This window comes from Drosophila biarmipes, chromosome 2R (assembly GCF_025231255.1).
Source record: "Drosophila biarmipes strain raj3 chromosome 2R, RU_DBia_V1.1, whole genome shotgun sequence".
Classification (NCBI taxonomy): domain Eukaryota; kingdom Metazoa; phylum Arthropoda; class Insecta; order Diptera; family Drosophilidae; genus Drosophila; species Drosophila biarmipes.
Window position 1 is genome coordinate 12,283,366 of NC_066615.1, and position 19,536 is coordinate 12,302,901.

A 19,536-nucleotide genomic window follows, 5' to 3' on the forward strand; every position below is an offset into this window, starting at 1 on the left:
TGACAATCGTGTTTACCTGGTTTGTTTACCCTGTTTGAAGGACCCTGCGTCCCTTCGGCCCTTTTGAGCAGCCACTCGACCGAATTCCACTCAATTTTGGCGCTGCGCTCGGCGGGAAAGCTTTTGGGGAGCCCAGCGAACGCGGAAAAGCTCTTGGCGAGCGTTCAGTTGCGCGAAAACTCTCCTCGGCAGCGGACGGCATTGCGGAGCGTTTCCCCCTCTCGCTCACTCCGGCCGCGCGTTTCTGTGTAAAATCAAAGGGACTTCCCCCGCGTCCCCTTTTCTCCCCACGCGAAGTCCTGGAAGGACCTCCTGACCCCTTTGCCCCGCCGAAAAGCCATTCATCTCGCGTGTGTGTGCTGCTAAAATAAAAGAAGGAAAAGCAGGAAGGCAGGAAAAGTTTAACCGTGTGCAGTGTGTTGTGAAAAATTATTTGGCCAACTGCGAATGCAAAGCGGCAGTGCAAGAGCCTAATCGGAAAATAGGAAAATCACGATGAGCACCAGCAGCAGCAGCAGCAGCAGCAGTCAGCGTGGAAATTCGGAAAAGCCAGGAGCGAGGAGAATGTAGGCGCGGAACTCGAATGCACTTGTCTGGGTGACCTCACACTCACAGCAGTCAGGATGTGTAAGTGCTGGGGCGAAATAAAATGTTTGGCTCCCTCAATTGCCATTGATAAGCCACCTGGCTGAAACGTACCTGTGAATTTCTACCTGTGACAGCTGCCTCCGTGTATTTTTGTACACTTTTTAAACAGCCCTCACGTAATCCGTTATCCCCTATCCTTTGCGCCCGCCCAACTCCCCCTGATGCTGCTGGTATATAGCTGGGGCTCTGTATGTAGCTGAATGCCACTCAGCCGCTCGAGTCGCTCTCAAAAGCCAACGCCGCACAATTTGGCCAGCTATTTTTATGCGGGTTGAGTGCGGCTTTGGCTAAATTAGTTTGCGCATAAATTTTACCCCGGAAATGGGGTGCTTAAGATGTTTGTGAAAAATAAACAAACAAATAAGACAGTCGTAACAAACAAGCAAATTGGGTAACTATGGTATCTAAATTAAAACATAAATAAATCATAGACCTTTCTTTTTAAATGCCATGTACATATGTCTATTATTTTTACCAGATATTTGGCTAACCTACTTAGGCACGTTGTTTAACCTACTTTCAATAACATCTGTTTAAATATCAGAGCAAGTACTAAGGAAAATATATGTACGAGCTATTACTTGATAAGCTAGTCCGTTTGTCCGTCCGTTCGTCTGTCCGTATGAACTTTGATGTTCGATAAACATCAATTTTCGGCATTTCTATTTGGAAATGATGAGGGTAATCAATTAAATGGTATATGTTATAAAAATACTACAACAATGATACAAAACCGGTGACAACTTACTAAGCTTCCCTCGCCAGGTTTTTGGCGCCATGTCAGCAAGGGGTTAGGACCGATAGCCTCTGAAACGCACAGGTTCCGCGGAGGTTATGGCGGTCAGGTCGTTCCGTACCTTATTACCCGGCTTTCAGCTGCTGCTCCCCGTGGCAGTTATGGCGTCTTTGCATGCCGCTGCGCTTCCGGTCCACACACACACTATCCGGAACACAGGAAAAAGGCAACACAGACATATGTGTAGAGACACGCAAGTGCTCGATGGCAGTTGGCATGGCTAAGTGAAAATAAGTGGCCAACACACTGGCTGTTCTATTCGGTTCTGTTCGGTTTCTGTGGTCTGTCTAGATGTCGCGTGCTATTTGCCTGATATAGTTTTTAATTATCGCTCGGCGCTCATTTCGCAGCTCTTCTCTTTCCCACATTGCCATTAATTTGTTCCCGTTTATGTGACCATTTGACAAATCATCATCCAATAGCGGAAAAGCCAAGGGAATGGGGAGGAAAACTGTCGCCGCTGGTGGCCTCGAGCTGTCTGCCCTTTTCATTCCTGTTTTCCCACCCTGAGTACCCCGCTGTTCAGAGCCACATCTTCGCATCCCTTGATTGAAATTGCAGACGCCATCTGCAAATTGCCAGACGTAAAATTGGACAGTGCGATTCGCACACGAACGCATAAATTGATTGTTGCAATGGGCTCCGAGGCAGCTGGGAGGGAAGACAGGATAGAGTTTCAAAAGTTGTCTTCCCGGCAGGTTCTTCTCACATGTCAAGGGGGAAAAGTTGGGCAGGAAAAACATGTTAGCCTCCAGTGACGAGTTCCCTTTACAGCAACTCCTGTTTCTTATAGAAAAATGTATCAAAAAGTCTTAGTTTCAACATTTTTGACAAAGATTTGTACTTTTTTCACATTGATGTTTTTATTAAATTAAAATATGGAAATATTATAACAAACAACTTTTCGTTTTTTAAAGAAGAAACGGATAAATCATTATAAAAGACTTAGACTTGTTGATATCTTAAACAAAAGTAAATGTGGGGAAACACATCAAATAATTATTTGTTTATTTAAATGCTGTAAGCTTGTTAGAAAGTTTTTTTTCAGCAAAAATAAATAATATAAAACTCAAAGACACCTATTTAGAACTCTGATGACCACCTTTTTTATTTCTCTCTCTGGTGTTTTTCTTCTGGCTGTTGTTTGCCGTCGCGCTGTAATTACATGGCTCCGAAATGGCTGGCCCACAAAGGTAGCCCAGTTAATTAAAATGAAAGCTTCGGGCCAGCACATATTGTGGCTCCCCAATTGCCGCGTATCCCCCGGAATCCCTCCCTGAGGGCTGGCACACACGTACACGGGGTAATCCCTGCTTTAGAAGTCCTTATGAGGCATCAGAGTAAGCTGGGCCATCAAAAAGACTGGCATAATCCCGTTTAATTTCGTCATTATCCTGGCAGTTAATTAAGCATCTGTCCATTCAAGATCTGCGGCCTTTGTGGGCTGCCAAACGAGCTGTCCATCATCTTGGCTCACGCTGCGTATACGCAATTTGCATACAGAATCCCATCCCTACCATAAGTCCGACGATTTAGGGGTCCTGCAATTGCTGAGCCTTTCCAAGAGCGCGGACTTCAAATAGGGCCACAATTCGCATAAATAATCCATGCATAATTCAGAGTTCAAGTCGAAAGGCAAATACCAAGTAAATCGCCAGCTGGGGGAGTGGTGACCAGGGAAATATTGTATGCATGGTAAAGAGAAGTGCCATGAATAATTCAGAATCGCAAATAAATTGAGGAAAAATCATTTATCCAACAGCAGCGCACGATGAGAACTTTGCAGCCGTTGGAGAAAGAAATAATTTGAATAAAAGTTAAGGAATTTCCCATCGAAATTCGAGTAACCCGGGGCAGATGTTTGGCTTTGTTTTGTTTGGCTTTCCGTCGGCATCAGAATGTGCTAATTATGAGTGTCTGCTCCATATGGCGTAGATGAAAAACATATCTAAGAAGCCGATAAAGGCATTCATTCATTCATTCATTCGTTCTCGCCTAGGCGCCCACCTGGGGACCCCAAAGTAACGCCCTGGCTGCGACAAGCGATTAGACTCTGGGCCTGTGATAACTTGGCTTTCGCTTCGTTGCGTGCTCGGCAAACATGATAATCAGAACCACAACAAGCCCACACCGTGGGCTACAGTCGGACCCCGCTAAGGGTGACAGCCACCGGCAACTTGACTCAGCGGGACACCCAGACAGCCCCATGTCGCCAATTTCGCATGAATGGCAAGGGATTGTGCTAGCCGGCAGTGACGTCATCCTTTGCTATATAGGGCCAATAAGCCAAAGGGCAGAAAAAGACTTGAGCACAACAACGCAAAAGACTCGGAACACAAAGAGCTCGTGTGGAAAAAACTTTTGGAACACTTAAAAAAAAATGCCAGCACAATTAGAATTTAAGAATTGGATTTAAATATTAATATTCACCAAAACACAAGTTCTTATAGCAACTTAAAATCAAGAAGTTACAAAAATGTGGTTCTATGAATAGAATGATATTTAATGATATTAATATTTAAATAATATTAAATACCAAATAAAGGTTATCGAAAAAAAAATAAATAATTTAAAACATATTTAAAAGAAAAAAGAAAAGTTTTTTTAAGATATACGGCAAAAATACACAGCATTTTATTTAAAAATTTGTTTTAGGGTTGAAAATGTTATTATCAAATCTTATAAATAAAAGGCTTCAGAAAAAAGTATTAAAAAAATATTTAAATTAGATTTAATTAAAATATTACGAAGCTTAAAATTTATAAAAAGTACAAACTTTGAAAAAGAAAGCACACATTAATTCAAATTAGTTTTTCTTTGATAGCTTTCTCTCAGTGCAGTCGCACGGAAATAGAATCGCTAAAATGTCGGAAAAAGTCAACAGGTGAGCATGGAGAAAGAGAGGCACGGCAGGTGCAAGGGAGACAGTCATATCAGTGCCATATGACACTTGCTGACCTATGTCTAAATAATTGATGGCTGACCTCGAGCTTGATTTATTGACTAAAGTTGTGATAGAAACGAGTCCGTGCACCATGTCAAATCCATAATTGATGTCTGGTGTAGCCTTTACACACATTTCCCGATTACGCAGGCCAATTTCCGATACTGTTACGTGCATGACACGGCCAAAAACACAAAAACATTAATGACGCTGCGTTTATGAACCTGTGCTGCAAGGGATATGGCCACATATACAATTTATTATTTGGGGCCGTAAAAAGGGCGGTAAAACATTCGGGTTTTATGCCTATCGAAAGCACGTGCTGCAGATGCGATCATTAGGCTAACGAAATGCCATTCGGCATTGTTAATGGTATTAAATGAGTCCGGCCACGTGGCGTATGTGCGATAATTTGAAGGTACTTTCTCTTTCCTCCTCAAGGTTTATGGCCACAAAACTTTTGCCGGCCCGAGAACAAAAGTTGGCTAATTGCATCGCGCATTCCAAGGTTCAAGCAAATTTATTTTCTAACAGCCGGCAAGAGCACTTGAAGGCCTGAAAGTATGCAATGCTTTTATGGGCCATACACTGACTTCCAAAATATAGGGCCCACTGTATAAAACCGAACAAAAACAAGAAAAAACTTAAAGCTGACGGCCTCGACTGTGTGATACCGTTTATTCAGCTAAAGGGAGATGGAGATATGTATGCAGCAAATCAGCTGTTTCCGAAGTTGCAAAATTTATTTGCTTATAACTTCTTACGAAATGGTCCGATTTGAACAATTTTTAAGATGTATATGTCTATAAAAAATCAGAACATTATCCCATTTACACATTTAGAAAAAATATAAAATTGTAGGCGCTTGACCTGTGGTATTCTTGCTATGGGCCCTTGTAGCTGCTGAATCTTCGTAAGGACTGACAGACATTGCTAGTTTGTACATACTTTCCCGCAAGCTTAATATACCCTTTTACTCTAGGATTAATGGGTATAAAAGCTGAATGAAACATATGTGGGGTGTGTGGCAAAATAAATAGAGGCACATAAGCCGCAAAGTGCTCCCCAGGGAATACTTTTGCCACAAAAATATTTGGATTTACTTGGGTGCGGCAAGGGGGGTTGGGTGACGGAACAGCCGCACCTGAAAGTGGGCGTTGGGATATCTGCAGTTTCCTTGCATTAAATTAATTGAAATCACATGCAAAGCCATGCGGTTGCACAAGAGTCAGGCAAATTGCTATTGCACCACTCGTGCACTACTGGCCTTGCCAGGATTACACCCTTGGGCTTTGTGCCAACGCACTCTCTCTTCGGCCTGGCGTCCATTTCATTCATTAAAATAAAATAAACTGTGTAAAGTGTCCGAGAAAATACCGAAACAGAAAGCTTTCTTTTCTGGGGTTGCGTAAAGCTTTGTAGTTTATCCCCGCTCACTTGAATTTGCATTTAGTGACGCCATCGTCGGAGGCTTTTCCAATTTTCGCGGCACCGAGGAGACATAAAATCAGCTGCAGCATCGCAGGGCATTAATAATGCAGGAAGGTAAAACCGGCACTCGGCCACCCACAAAGCACCCACAAGCAGCCACCCACCTCCCACTCACATGCAACCGAATGCCACACACAGATACTCGAAATCGTGGCATAAACTGTAACTGTATGTGCGCCTTGGTTAACAATAACAAATGCCAAAGGAGAGCAAAAGTTACGGTGGGCGCAGGGGGTGGCTGTGGGTGGTGGGTCGTATGGGGGTGGGGATGAACCATAATGGCAGACAGCGAATCCGAATCCGAAGCAGTCTTCTAGGGGCACTGCCAGCGAGCAGTTCGCCCAGCTCCGCGCTGAAAAACGGCTCTGGAAAACCAAATCATATTTCTGCAAATTGGATATATTTAACCCACATTTGTGCCGTGTTGATATAAGCCTAAATAAACCAATAGCAATCATAGTGCAAGTGCAAGTGCAGCTCAGGCAATCAAAAAGCGCTGTAATCATTTATTTATTTCAATTTACTCGAGCTCGCGAGTGCTGGCCATGTCATGCAATCGCTGCACCTGCGGCCCCCTTTCAAGTCCTCGGAGAACTCGAACTCAAACTCTATCTCGAATACGAATACGAGGCAGCCTCAAGCCTCTGTGTTGTGCCACAGAATTAATAAGATATTCCCAGTCACAGGTAAAAGTGCGACCCCTTGGGTATATAGAAAGATAAACACAAGCAGCTCCGTGAAAATCCTCCTTCATCTATAAAACATACTGTGTAGCTTGATGGAACCCAACTGGCTGTCACTTTTCTGTGGAAAAGCAAGATAAATGCGTGTGAAAACCGAGAAATGGGAGCAAAATACACAAGCACTTGTCATGAATTTATGGAACTGTGTAGCTCTGCAAATAAACCCCCTCTTTTAAAGTTAAAATGGAGTGTGGTTTAATTAGTGGAAAATGTTTTGACTAAATGATGTGCTAAAATAGCTGACATTTATGACAACCAAAGTGTTTAACCTTTTCACATTGTGGAACTATACTTAATTTTTGGTGCCGTTAAATTAAGTTAAAAAGGTATAATTTTTAATACCATTTTCCTAATTTGCACATAAAAGTTTTAACGATGCGCAGTTTATGGGAAATATATTAAAAGTGTGTAGGAAGAATAGCTCATGACTGACATTTATGTAAACCCAAATGTAATTTTCTGGTAGTAGAATTCCCTTATAATTGGCTAAGTAATTCACGTTTATAATAGCTGGCATGGTTTTACTCAGCTTTGAATGACCGCATCGACAAATGGAAAGAATCATTCCCCTTTCTATTGCTCTTGTAATTCGCATAATTAAGACAATCGCAAAAGAGCAGTGATGTCATGGGTGGCAATTGAATGGGCTGAAAGCACTCAAATTTCCGTAAATACTGCCTAAATATACACCCAAACAAAAATAAAAGAAAGTAAAGATTTATTACTTGGTTTTTTAAAAGTATACCAAAGGTTATATTGAAATTCAAGTATAGTTTAAAGACTAAATAATGTAGATGGTAGGTTTAAGTACCACAATTTCTAATTCCCGACTCTTTAATACTATAATTTACTTTACAACTTCATTTCTACTTTAAGAAGTCTTAAATGTAATAAAAGTACTAATGAAACCACTATAACTATTTTCTTCGGTGTACCTCTTTTTCCCCCTTACTTATCAATAGGTTTTTGTTAAATCGATTTTGTGTGTTGCGTGCCGGTGGAAATAACACTTACCCTCTGCCAATTTTCTCCCTATTCCAGCACGCATCCACTACGTTGACCAGGTGGAGCAGGAGGACGACTTGGACCGCCGGCACCCGCAGCCCGGCAGCAGCTCCACCGTCAGCGGCTCCACGCCGCCCCTCCGGATCTCGCCACATGGCTCGCCCCAGCTGCAGCAGTCGCAGCGCCTGGGCAAGCACCTCAGCAAGTCCGCCTCGGAGTTGAACGGCCACGACTGCCACCTCAGCGAATCGCCGCACATATCACCCAAAAGGGCCAAGAGTGCCGTGGCCCATCAGCTGGCCAGCGGCGGATCGGGGGGCGTGGCCAGCGGCGTGGGCGTGCTGCAGAAGACGCACGGATTCTTCAACAATCTTCGGCACCGCTGGTCGCGGGCGAAGAGCAAAGATCGCCTTGGTCGCAAGTCGCCCAGCGATTTCCTCGAGGAGAGCACGGACTATGCGGCGGACTACAGTTCCGAGAGCAGCTCCGTGACCCAGAGTCCTCGGCACAGGAGCACCACCATTGGCGGCTCTCCACTGGCCCGGGAATTCCGAGCCACCGCCAAAATGGCACAGGTCATCCAGCGATTCGGCGGCTCCATGGAGGGCAGGATCGACGAGCATCCGGAGAACGGCTCGGCCGGCTGCAGTCCTCCGGAACTGACCACCCAGCAGCAGCTGGAGGCCCTGCAGGTGGGTGGCTCCGCATTTTTTTGCTTCTTTTGCGCTTTGCCTGTGTTACGAATTGGCTTTCTTTGGTTTTATCGCCTTTTCTTTTACTCAATGGCACTAACTGAAATTTACTGGAATCTCTGAAATTTCCGATTGTTGCTTTTCCAACGACTTGCTGTGCTGCACAACTCTAACTAACTGCAAAATGAAAATGAAAATGTATCTGCCACTGCAATCGATCAGGCCGACGAGCTACGTCGCAAGCGCGAAGCCCAATTACGTCAATTCGTCTTCTTTCAGCTGCGCGTGCATCTGAAGTCCGGCAGCGACCTGGTGGCCATGGACAAGAATGGTGAGCAGGCCCAGAATCCCATCCCAATCCCACTATCCCTCCCATCCACCCACTCCATTGTGCTTAATCAAGCACTGGACACAATGCTTTGCCACTGCAGCGAGAAATTTCTTTTGTCTTTCGCCCTGCCGCAGGACTGAGTGATCCTTATGTCAAGTTCAAGGTCGGCGGCCGCCTCCTCCACAAGTCGCGCACCATTCACCGCGACCTCAACCCGGTGTGGGACGAGGTCTTCATCGTGCCCATCGAGGACCCCTTCCAGCCGATTATCGTTAAGGTGAGTGCGGAGAAAGTTTTGGGGTGGCCTGTCAGGCACTTCGGGAAAGTTGGATTTTTGGTTTTGCACGGAGAAAAAGTAGGGAAGAAAATAAACTAATTATATATATTAATTTCTCTATGTTTATGCGACGTAATTTTGTAAATTTTATGTTTATAAACCATTAAAATAATAGGATCCCTCTTATAAAAGAAAAAGTTAAAGATCTTGATCGTCGTAATGTATTATATAATGTTTAAAAGATGATATTCACAAAAATCCAAAAAATAAATTTACATTGTACAATTTACCAAGTAAAAAATAAGTTTTAAATATTAACCCAGTAATATGATTCGCTGTAGAATACATTCCTCGAAACAGTGTCCAAAATAGGAATAAGCTCACTTTTATGACATCATAAAATGAAATGGGGGCTCCTAATGTTAGTTGTGCCCCCACAAATAGTTTTCCCCAGATAAGGACAGCGATACGCGATAGGAAGTTGGCAGCGGGCCCTCGGCATGGTAGCGTGGCCGAGCGGTCTAAGGCGCTGGTTTAAGGCACCAGTCTCCTCGGAGGCGTGGGTTCGAATCCCACCGCTGCCATTAAGAAAGTTTTTTTATCGAATATTTTTAGCTAAAGCATGGGAGAATATGGTCTGCGATGTGTACGAAACCATAATCGCTTGGAAACCAGTCGCATTCCCAGAAGCTCGTGCTCCAATCTAATCAAAGTGAATTTCCGTTCTGTTTCCCTTGACCCTCCCCCTCTAGGTGTTTGACTATGATTGGGGACTGCAGGACGACTTTATGGGCTCGGCCAAGCTGGACTTAACCCAATTGGAACTGGGCAAGGCCGAGGACATCCACCTGCAGCTGTGCGACTCGGCCGGAAGCGGCGGAAGCGGCCTGGGCGAGATACTCATCAATTTGACACTGTGGCCACGCAGCCAGGAGGACAAGGAAATGGTGAGTGGCATTCATAAATCGATTCACCCTATTGTTCCGGGGGCTTTCATAGTTGGGGTTCTGCGGGGAAGTCGGAAGCAGCTCGTCTGGGCCATCAATCAGCCCTTCACCCGGCGGTTTTCCACGTCGATTGTCTCGCTGTCTTTTGTTTGGCATTCCTAATTGCCTCTCGACAAGCTCACATCGCCGCCCACCTCCAACTTTGACCCACCTTTTATTTATAAGCGTTTGGGTTGCCCACTAACTTTACTTATGGCTCGGCTGAATTGGTTAGACGCGGTTTGGGGCTTTGTTTCGGGGAGACACACACGAAGCTTTGGCTTTGATCCACTTCCCGCAACTGAGTTGAACTAAAGCCGCACAATTGAGCTGTGTTCAACTAAGGCGAACTCATCGTGACTAGCTTTTATGCGGTGAAAAGTAACGATCACAGTGGCTCAACAAATAAAAGCTTGAGCTGTCATTGCCATGGCATGCTATCTCTCAGCGAAGGCGCTCCAAAGCAAGCATTGAGCAATGGGGAAATACGGGGCTAATGTTGGCAAGGAGAAAGTCGCCCTTTGGGTACCCTACCAAATGTTTTCATGAAACGTCAGAACTTCAAAATAATAAACAGAAAATAAATAAACAGAACAACAAAGCTTGTAAATTGATTTAAAAAATAAATTACAAGCTTTTTTTTAACTTTGCATGGCTAGTTTTTAAAAGTATCAGTTTTGAAGAGGTACTTACCCTGATGATCATAATTAACTACCGTAAAGGTAAAGTAAGGGGTTATACCCTGAATTGACAGATAGTTGTAAAGAGTAGTGATGTACCTCTAAACATTTAGCTTGAAAAGGTAAAATAATAGGTACAGAAAGTACCTACATGGAAAGTGAAATCATAAGTACAGAAAGTACCTACCTGGAATGTGAAATTATTTTATATAAAAAATCTAAACTTTATCGCTTACAAGTAAAGTAAGGGGTTATAGCCTGAATTAGTTTACTAGATAGTTGTAAAGGGGTGTGCTGTACCTCTAAATATCTAGCTTTAAAAGCGAAAATAATAGGTACAGAAAGTACCTAAATGGAGTGTACAATTATTTCATATAAAATACCTAACATTTTCGGATCTTAATAATATTAACATTACCCTAATATGTTAATGATAGAGTAATAGGTAATACCCTCCATTAACAGATAGATATATAGATGACTCATCTATCTGTAAACCCTCCACTTACTCTCACATATACATGCCCTTTGTCTAGTCTGACATACCTTGATATTTTGTAGTTAGTGTACTTTTCTCGCAATCGCAAGACCCCGGCCCCAAATGCCTTTAGTCACTGCTTGATCGTCGAAGGCAAAGTGCGGCTCTGAGTTTTTGTTTTCTGGCTCTGAGTAATTTGCTGTCCGCTGTGGCCTAGGCTCTCGATCGCCGATCATGTTGGGAAACAGTTGGCCCAGCTGCAAGCGGGCTCCTCGCATGGTGCTCAAACATGTGAGGCGCCAGCACGAGGAGTTCCGCGAGCAACTGGAGCAGGGGTGCGAGGATCTCCGGGAGGTGGCCGAGGCTCATTTTCCGGAAATATTGCAGCACTTCCAGCGCAACTCGAAGCTGGCCGAGTCATCGAAGCGATTGAAGTCGCAGATCTGGAGCTCAGTGGTCACCATTTTGCTGGTCAAAGCCAAGGATTTGCCGCTGGCTGAAGATGGCAGCAAGCTGAACGACACACACTTTAAATTCAGGTGGGAAGAAATCCTCCAAACTTAATTTATTCGGTACTAACAATAAACATCACCCCATTCAGATTGGGCAATGAGAAGTACAAGAGCAAGTCTTCCTGGACGGAGCGCTGGCTGGAGCAGTTCGATCTGCACCTCTTCGATGAGGATCAGAACCTGGAGCTGGCCCTCTGGAATCGAAACACCCTCTATGGCAAGGCCATTATCGACCTGAGCGTCTTCCAGCGCGAGACCACGCATGGCATCTGGAAGCCCCTTGAGGATTGTCCAGGAGAAGTCCACCTAATGCTCACTATTAGTGGAACCACAGCCTTGGAGACGATCAGCGATCTGAAGGCCTTCAAGGAGGATCCGCGGGAGGCCCAGTTGCTCAGGGATAGATATCGCTTCCTCAGATGCCTCCAGAACCTGCGCGATGTGGGTCACCTTACGGTTAAGGTTTTTGGAGCCACTGGACTGGCTGCAGCGGATATTGGCGGAAAATCCGATCCCTTCTGTGTACTGGAACTGGGAAACGCCCGACTGCAAACCCAAACGGAGTACAAAACCCTCACCCCAAACTGGAATAAAATATTTACTTTGTAAGTATGGGTTTTATTTTTAAAAGGAGCTAAATAGTTGACCAATTGGCTTAATCCCAATCATAGCAACGTTAAGGACATCACTCAGGTTCTGGAGATCACCGTCTTCGACGAGGACCGGGATCATCGCGTCGAGTTCCTGGGCAAACTAGTCATCCCCCTGCTGAGGATCAAGAGCGGCGTCAAGAGATGGTACACGCTGAAGGACAAAAACCTCTGTGTTCGGGCCAAGGGCAACTCACCGCAAATCCAGCTGGAGCTGACCGTGGTTTGGAGTGAGATCCGAGCTGTGTGCCGAGCACTCCAGCCCAAGGAGGAGAAACTCATCCAGCAGGAGGCCAAGTTCAAGCGGCAGCTCTTCCTGCGAAATGTCAACAGACTCAAGGAGATTATCATGGACATCCTAGAGGCAGCGCGCTACGTCCAGTGAGTTTGCATATTTTCTTTGAGCCTATGGGTTATGTAATTCAACTTAATGATTTTCCTAGGAGCTGCTTTGAGTGGGAATCTCCTGTGCGATCCAGCATAGCTTTTGTATTGTGGATTTTGGCCTGCGTTTATGGCGATCTAGACACAGTACCCTTAGTCCTACTACTCATCATACTAAAGTGAGTAGAGCTTAATAGTAATTAATGGATAATAATCTTATTTATACCTACTTGATAATCCAGAAAATGGCTCTATCGCCTTATAACGGGTACCACAGACGCCGCTGCGCACTACGACTACGAGTACGATGAAGATGATGACGACGACAAGGAGAAGGAGGAGAAGAAGTCCATCAAGGAGAGACTGCAGGCCATCCAAGAAGTCTCTCAAACCGTGCAGAACACCATAGGTTATCTGGCCTCATTAGGCGAAAGCACTATCAAGTGAGAGCTCTTTTCTTGGTTTTGAAACCCAGTTTATGTGAACTTCCTGTAACCCCTAGCACATTCAACTTTTCCGTCCCCGAACTGACCTGGCTGGCAGTGGTTCTACTATTGGGCGCCATTCTGGTCCTGCATTTCGTTCCACTCCGCTGGCTGCTCCTCTTCTGGGGCCTGATGAAGTTCTCCAGACGCTTGCTGAGACCCAATACCATTCCCAACAACGAGCTGCTGGACTTTCTTTCGCGAGTGCCAGATAACGAGGAGATTGTAAGTGAAATGTAGTACTTTTTGATTAGGAGGTCAAAGAGGGTCTTTCCTAGAATAATATACTTAGTAAACAATGTTTAAACTTTTTATTATTTTTAAGAGATCCTAAGATCTCTTCTTTCTCTATCTATATATATATATTACAATCTCTTTAACATCGAATATTTGGACTGACTCCTTGCAGAATCAATATCGAGAGCTGCCGCCGTCGGCGCCCACCGACCAGATGCGCAACAATCCCAAGAAGAAGCTGAAGGGATCATAGTCCATAACCAGCGCGGATGCGGCAATGGCGTCCCTTTCGCCGCTGCAGTCCAGCGCACCGGGAGGACCTGGCGGAGGAGGCAGTGCGTCCGGTGGGAGGCAGCAGCAGCTGATGCAGCGCTTCCGGGCCAACACCAGCCAGCTGAAGCAGAGGTTTGGCCAGGCCAAGAGCCTCAGTCTGAGCCATAGCGAATTCAATTAGACACCAAAGTTAGTTAGCTAGTTAAGAATCGAGGGCACGCGGGCGGCACCAAGTCAACCAACTAGTTCCACCCACAAACAACAAACATCAATTCAACTTGACTCAATTATGCAGCACAAAGTTTGCTTCACTTATTTTCCTAGAATTATTTATAGATATATATACACAGAAAGGAATATTAATGTAAATGTATGCAAAACTAAAACTATTTACACGAACCGATTATGTAAATACACAGAGATAGCAGATACTAGGAGTCTATTGAAACATTGCATGTACCTAAGGTAACCTCTCTCAAAGATCTACTCGAATATTTACCAAAACTCTAATTGCTAACTACCAGATTCCTTTTGCGCGGATCCAAATGCGATTGATTATTTATTGTGTATTTCAATTTGTGATATTTTCAAAGAATTTTGCAACTAGGCTACTACTTATGTGACTTAACCCACGGAAGCTCCGTACTGCACCGAAGTTTCCCCCAACTCCATTTACAACTTACCACTCGATTGCACTCGGACTCGTTTAAGGACGCTTCTTCATGATATACCTTTACATAAATACCTAATAAGCTAATCCTAACCAAATTTATTGTAATTATTTCATTCAAAGGATTGTTGAAAACATTTGCTAAATCTATATTTATTAACTATGTCTAGGATAATCAGCTCGTAAAGGCCCCGGCCCAGCCATACAAACTATAAAAATTAAATGCTACTGCAAGCCACTCCCATTGATCGATTTGATACATTTAGATAGTTCAACTATTTTGTACCCCTCAAAAAGGCAACAACAAAGTTTTTATATACATACCAAACTCAATTAATTAATTAGCACCTAAGTTTAGTTTGTTATTTTTCAATATATATATGATGGCAAAAATAATAAACATATTTTTGGATTTCGCTCAAAACATGACGCTATTTTTACCACTGACGGCAGCTCTTCACAAACTGTACAGTGGCTCCCAAACATTAATATTTCTGCAGCTCTTTTGCTATATGGTTTCAATTTCGTTTGTTATTTTATCTTTATTTGTTTTGCCCGGCTCTTTGTTTACCTGCCTATTAAGCTCTCAAGTACTGGAAAGCAATTTTAGATAGAACCAGGCGTGTATGTCACTAGAAATTCATCCTCGCTCTTTGATACTGCTTATCGGTGGTACTGCTCCTTTGTTGATTTAAACTATTATGCAAAAAACGAACTTTTTTCTTATAATTCTTATTTTTAAACACAAAACTAGTTCTAATACAAGCTAGCCTAGTCAATCTAGCCAATTCCGTCTGTCCATATAAATGCTATGTTCTCCGAAACTATAAAAGCTACAAAGGTGGAATAGAGCTTGCAGATTCTAGAGATTCCTGCGTATGGCAACATTCTTTCAGGAAAAACATCTTCAAGTACGTCACCACCAAGGCCTGTTTAACTCAGTTAGTTAAAACTTTAAAAACAACAATGCGACTGTACGATTCTCTAATATAAATAGACAGAATAAAACAAAAAATTAAGAGATTCTTCAAAAATCTTTAAGTATGAACAGCTTATGCTTCCCAGAGAGCTTCTCAAACTGTGAGCTTGTATGCTACATTTGATTTCATGAAGGGAATATTCCATCAGTGCCTCTCAATCGGCGAGCTTTTGATAACCACGCCACTATTTCTGATGTTTCATTGTTGTTTGTTTTGCTCGCTTTTCTGTTTACCTGGCGAGCTCTGTGAACTAGAAGCGATCGCCATGTGGAATCTAATGCCACGAGTGCGGGAGATAAGCCGCAATCCGAAATCGTATTTGCTGGGGACTCAAAGTGGCCATAAAACAAAGCCCCACAGATGTTTGGAGGCCCTTATCAGCACTCGGAGCTCCACCAGTCAGAAGATTCCCAGACCGAATCGCACCAGCCCACGATTACGCAACACCATGGAACTTTTTCATTCAATACGATAAACGAATACGTCTTTACTTTACGCACATATTTGCATAGAACATGGTAATTGCACAGTCGAAATGGCGAAATGGGGGTAAGGGGACTACCCAATCTTAGTGCTATGTTGTATATAAATGCAGGTCTGGTGAGGATCTGTAAGTAACCTAAATGCCGAACTTCTCCTTCTTCATCAGGTCGTACACCACGGAGAAGTCCTTGTTGCCCAGACCCTTCTCGCACAGCGACTGGTAGACCTTGTAGGCCAGCGATCCCAGCGGAATCGGAGAGTTCGAGGAGTTGGCCACGCCGGAGGCCAGGCCCAGGTCCTTGGTGATCAGGGCCGTGGAGAAGCCGCCGGCGTAGTCCCTGTTGGCGGGCGCAGTGGGGCAGACGCCGGGCACCGGGTTGTAGATCTCGGAGGCCCAGCAGCGGCCGGTGGAGGAGTTGATGATCTCGGCGAAGACGTTGGCATCCAGGCCCTGGCGCACGGCCAGGTTCATGGCCTCCGAGACGCCGATCATGGAGATGGCCAGCATCATGTTGTTGCAGAGCTTGGCGGCCTGGCCCATGCCGTAGACGCCGCAGTGGGTGATCCGCTTGCCCATGCACTCCAGCACGGCCTTGACCGCCTGGTACTCGGCCTCGGTGCCGCCCACCATGAAGGTGAGGGTGGCCTGCTCGGCGCCGGGAACTCCGCCGGAGACGGGGGCATCGATGAAGCGGGCTCCCTTGCCGCTGATCTTCTTCTGCAGCGACTTCACCAGCTCCGGCGAGATCGTCGAGGAGTCAATGAAGATGGTGTCCTTGTTGACGCCATCGGCGGTCATCTCCTCGTAGGAGGCATCCACAATGGCGTTGTTGGGCAGCATGGTGATCACAAAGTCCGAGTTCTTGGCCAACTCCGAGGTCTTGGCGTACACGGTGGCTCCCTTGGCGGCCAGACCGTCGCAGGCGGGCTTGGAGATGTCGTACACATGCAGCTTGTGGCCGGCCTTGATCAGGTTGCTGGCCATGTTGGCGCCCATGTTGCCCAGGCCCACGAACCCGATGTTCTTGCTGCCGCCCTGGGTGGACATGGCCCGCACCAGGGTCTGGCTCCAGGCATTCAGCATGGCGGGGGACATCACACGGAGCGACATGGCTGCGAAGAGTACCAGACACCAGATCGTTATGCAATCGCGGACGGGCCACTAGCCACAACATCTCACTTACCTGTTGATCTAGAAGTTCGGGGGGGAAATGAGGCTGAAACTGCGAAAGTTCTACGCGATCGGACCGCTGTCAGAAGCACACTGCTCCCTGCCGCCGCCGATTCACGTAACTTTAGTTCGTTCCAGCGGGGGCTCAAGAGTTGTCGAGTCCTCTAAAAGAACGATATGATAGGAGATATTACACAAGATTTTTGTGATGTTTAATTAAAATCCTAATTTAATTTACAATTAGTAAAATTTAGAGTTAACTAAAAATGATCTTTTTTTTTTATTGAAAAAATAGTTTATCGAAAATGGTATCATATTTTGTATCATATTTAAAGACGAAACCATTTCAAGGATTTCTGTAAACTTATTCCGCTATATTTTCTAAAATAAATATAGAAAACTTGAAAATGTTGTAAGTGTTATATCAGTAGGACAGCTTTTAAGATAGGACCCAAAAATGTATTAAGATAAAAATGGTTCTTATAAATGGAAAAGTTTTATTAAATACACTTCTAATTAATTTTATAGTACGGAACTCTTTGTATGGTTTCCTTTACATACATGGTATTTCTGGCGGGGCGACAACTCTGCCAGATCAAAACAAGTTCTCTACGGCTCTGCTCCCTCTCTTTGGATCCCCATATGGTCAGCACATATGTACTTTACATTCCAGCGACGCTGCCAGAAGCTCAATGGCTCTATCTTTCCAGTGCTTTTATTTGATTAATCTTTATTGGCCCACACGTGCCATTGTTCTGCCTTAGGCAAACTTTCGATTTCATTTACTTTCCCTGACCTTCAGCGTTTTGGGGGGCCTGTGCGAGTGGGGAGGTCTAGAAATTGTGGGTGTGTCAGCTTGTCGCCGAGTGCCGGGGCCAGAGGCTCCCAAACTGTAAGCTTTCTCGCTGATGCTTCGATTTCAATTAGAGTGTTTGGCTTGCTCATAGAAACCAGCTCTATAGGTGGTGTTGCCTGAAATTAAAAATGTAAATTTAATTAAATTCTGCCATTTCCCCATCGAATTTGGTCGGTTCAACGTCTTTACTTTGAGCGAATAAATGAATGAATGACAACTTGACGGGAATCGCTTAAATTGCGTGAAGTATCGTGCATAACAAAATTCGCACGCGCAATTTCCAAACTGATGTTTCATTTTACACTCACTTCAAGGGTACCTTTACCATAAAAAGATCATTTTATAAGTAAATTTGTTACGTTTTGAACCTTCAACTTTGTAACAAATATTTTGGGAGACCTTTTTGGTTTGCTTGTTTAAGTAATTAGAAAATTTAATAACTCAAAAAAACTTTAAAAATATTATAAAAATGTATTTTTAAATTTGGAAAAATATAATTAATTATATTTATCTGCAATAATCGATTTGATATTTTTGGCTGGCTATTGGAAAAGTCAGACCAAAGTTTTTAGAGCATTCGAAGTTCGCTTACTTAAAAACGACCATTGAGATGTATTTCTTTTCGCACCTTTTTGCGCTAGCGCATTGCCAATATTTGATCCCACAATAAACAATTTGATGTTTGCGATTTGGCTTGCTTGTGCTATTTTTATCACAGCTTTCCGAACCTCGATTGGCGGAGATAGCTTTTCCCCCAAATTGTACAATGGTCATGAGGTTCGATGCTGTTGCCGCAGTTGTTTTATGCTGTTGCTCACATAAAATCGGCATGCATGAAATTGCAACTGCTCGAGCTGCGTTTCGCAAAATCTCGGCCAATTTACGGCCCGCCTGTCGTGGCCCGAATCTTACGCAATCCCGGACTTCGCTGTCAGCGGCTGCGCCTGCGCCTGCGCCTGCGTCAGCGGCCACATCGTTATGCTTTATCACAAGAAAACAGCTGAGGTGCACAAAAAATAAATACTTTTAGCCTCGATTTAGCAACTACATTGTACTTAGTATTACTTAGATTTTATTTGAAAAAAAAAATATATAAACACAGGATCACAGAACTATATGCTACATATGAACTATATTTCCCTAAGTTGAACTTAGTTTGTTTACAGATTCTTTATGCTTGAGTTTATTATTTTCAAAACTGGTTCTGATTGATATGTATCTAGAACTTAGTAGTAATAGTAATAGTAATTTAATTTTAGAATGATATATCTATTCAACAAAAAGATAAAATGTTGCAAGTACCCTGAAAATACTTTTTCACTGTCATTACATTTTTTCGGAAAAACCGAATATCGATCAACATTTGTTATATTATTTTGCAGGTATTCTATAAATACTTTTCTCTTTTGATTAAATTTTGTCAAAAACAAAGTGCACCTCACACCTTTTTACATCGTAAAACAAATGATCAATTAATTTCTCCACGGTTTTACATGTTGTTAAAAGAGAGTCATTAAAATACCAGAGATGACAACCTTTTATATAATTTCTTTCTCTGCATCGGTCATAAAACTTGACTCGATTTCGTCCGAGAGAACCGGTGAATACTTTGCGGTCTCTGTTCGAGCCGTTGATGATTTTTGGTGATGTATCTGTGGCAGCGCGTCTGGAGCATCCGCCAACGTGCGACGCCCGCCTAAGTGCATTTCAATTTGGGGAGTGGAGCGAATCGAGATCGCGACAATGGCGCAAAAGTGCCATCGA

The 19,536-nt window shown here is 43.9% G+C and overlaps 2 protein-coding genes and 1 non-coding gene across 4 annotated transcripts; 2 read left to right on the forward strand and 1 right to left on the reverse strand.

The window, feature by feature from the left end:
* The first annotated feature begins 6,281 nt into the window (after nt 1–6,281).
* LOC108030261 (multiple C2 and transmembrane domain-containing protein) lies at nt 6,282–14,706 on the forward strand. Of its 2 annotated transcripts, none has more exons than XM_017103083.3 (12): nt 6,282–6,565; nt 7,664–8,319; nt 8,542–8,650; nt 8,785–8,927; nt 9,680–9,874; nt 11,459–11,610; nt 11,673–12,188; nt 12,255–12,614; nt 12,677–12,796; nt 12,860–13,060; nt 13,120–13,327; nt 13,512–14,706. In XM_017103083.3, the coding sequence occupies exons 1-12, from the start codon at nt 6,430–6,432 to the stop codon at nt 13,590–13,592; spliced, it is 2,877 nt and encodes a 958-aa protein (XP_016958572.1). In that variant the 5' UTR covers nt 6,282–6,429; the 3' UTR covers nt 13,593–14,706. The 2 variants fall into 2 exon arrangements, with proteins under 2 accessions (XP_016958572.1, XP_016958573.1); XM_017103084.3 differs by having other exon boundaries at nt 6,283–6,565; nt 8,599–8,650.
* Nucleotides 9,430–9,511, forward strand: Trnal-aag (transfer RNA leucine (anticodon AAG)). The gene has a single exon. It is a non-coding gene; the product is annotated as a tRNA-Leu (tRNA).
* A 1,011-nt stretch (nt 14,707–15,717) lies between the features above and the next one.
* On the reverse strand, nt 15,718–17,050 carry LOC108030442 (probable 3-hydroxyisobutyrate dehydrogenase, mitochondrial). The gene is made up of 2 exons (XM_017103334.3): nt 16,930–17,050; nt 15,718–16,858 (listed from the first exon to the last, which is right to left on the reverse strand). The coding sequence occupies exon 2, from the start codon at nt 16,854–16,856 to the stop codon at nt 15,882–15,884; it is 975 nt and encodes a 324-aa protein (XP_016958823.1). The 5' UTR covers nt 16,857–16,858; nt 16,930–17,050; the 3' UTR covers nt 15,718–15,881.
* Nucleotides 17,051–19,536: the final 2,486 nt, after the last annotated feature.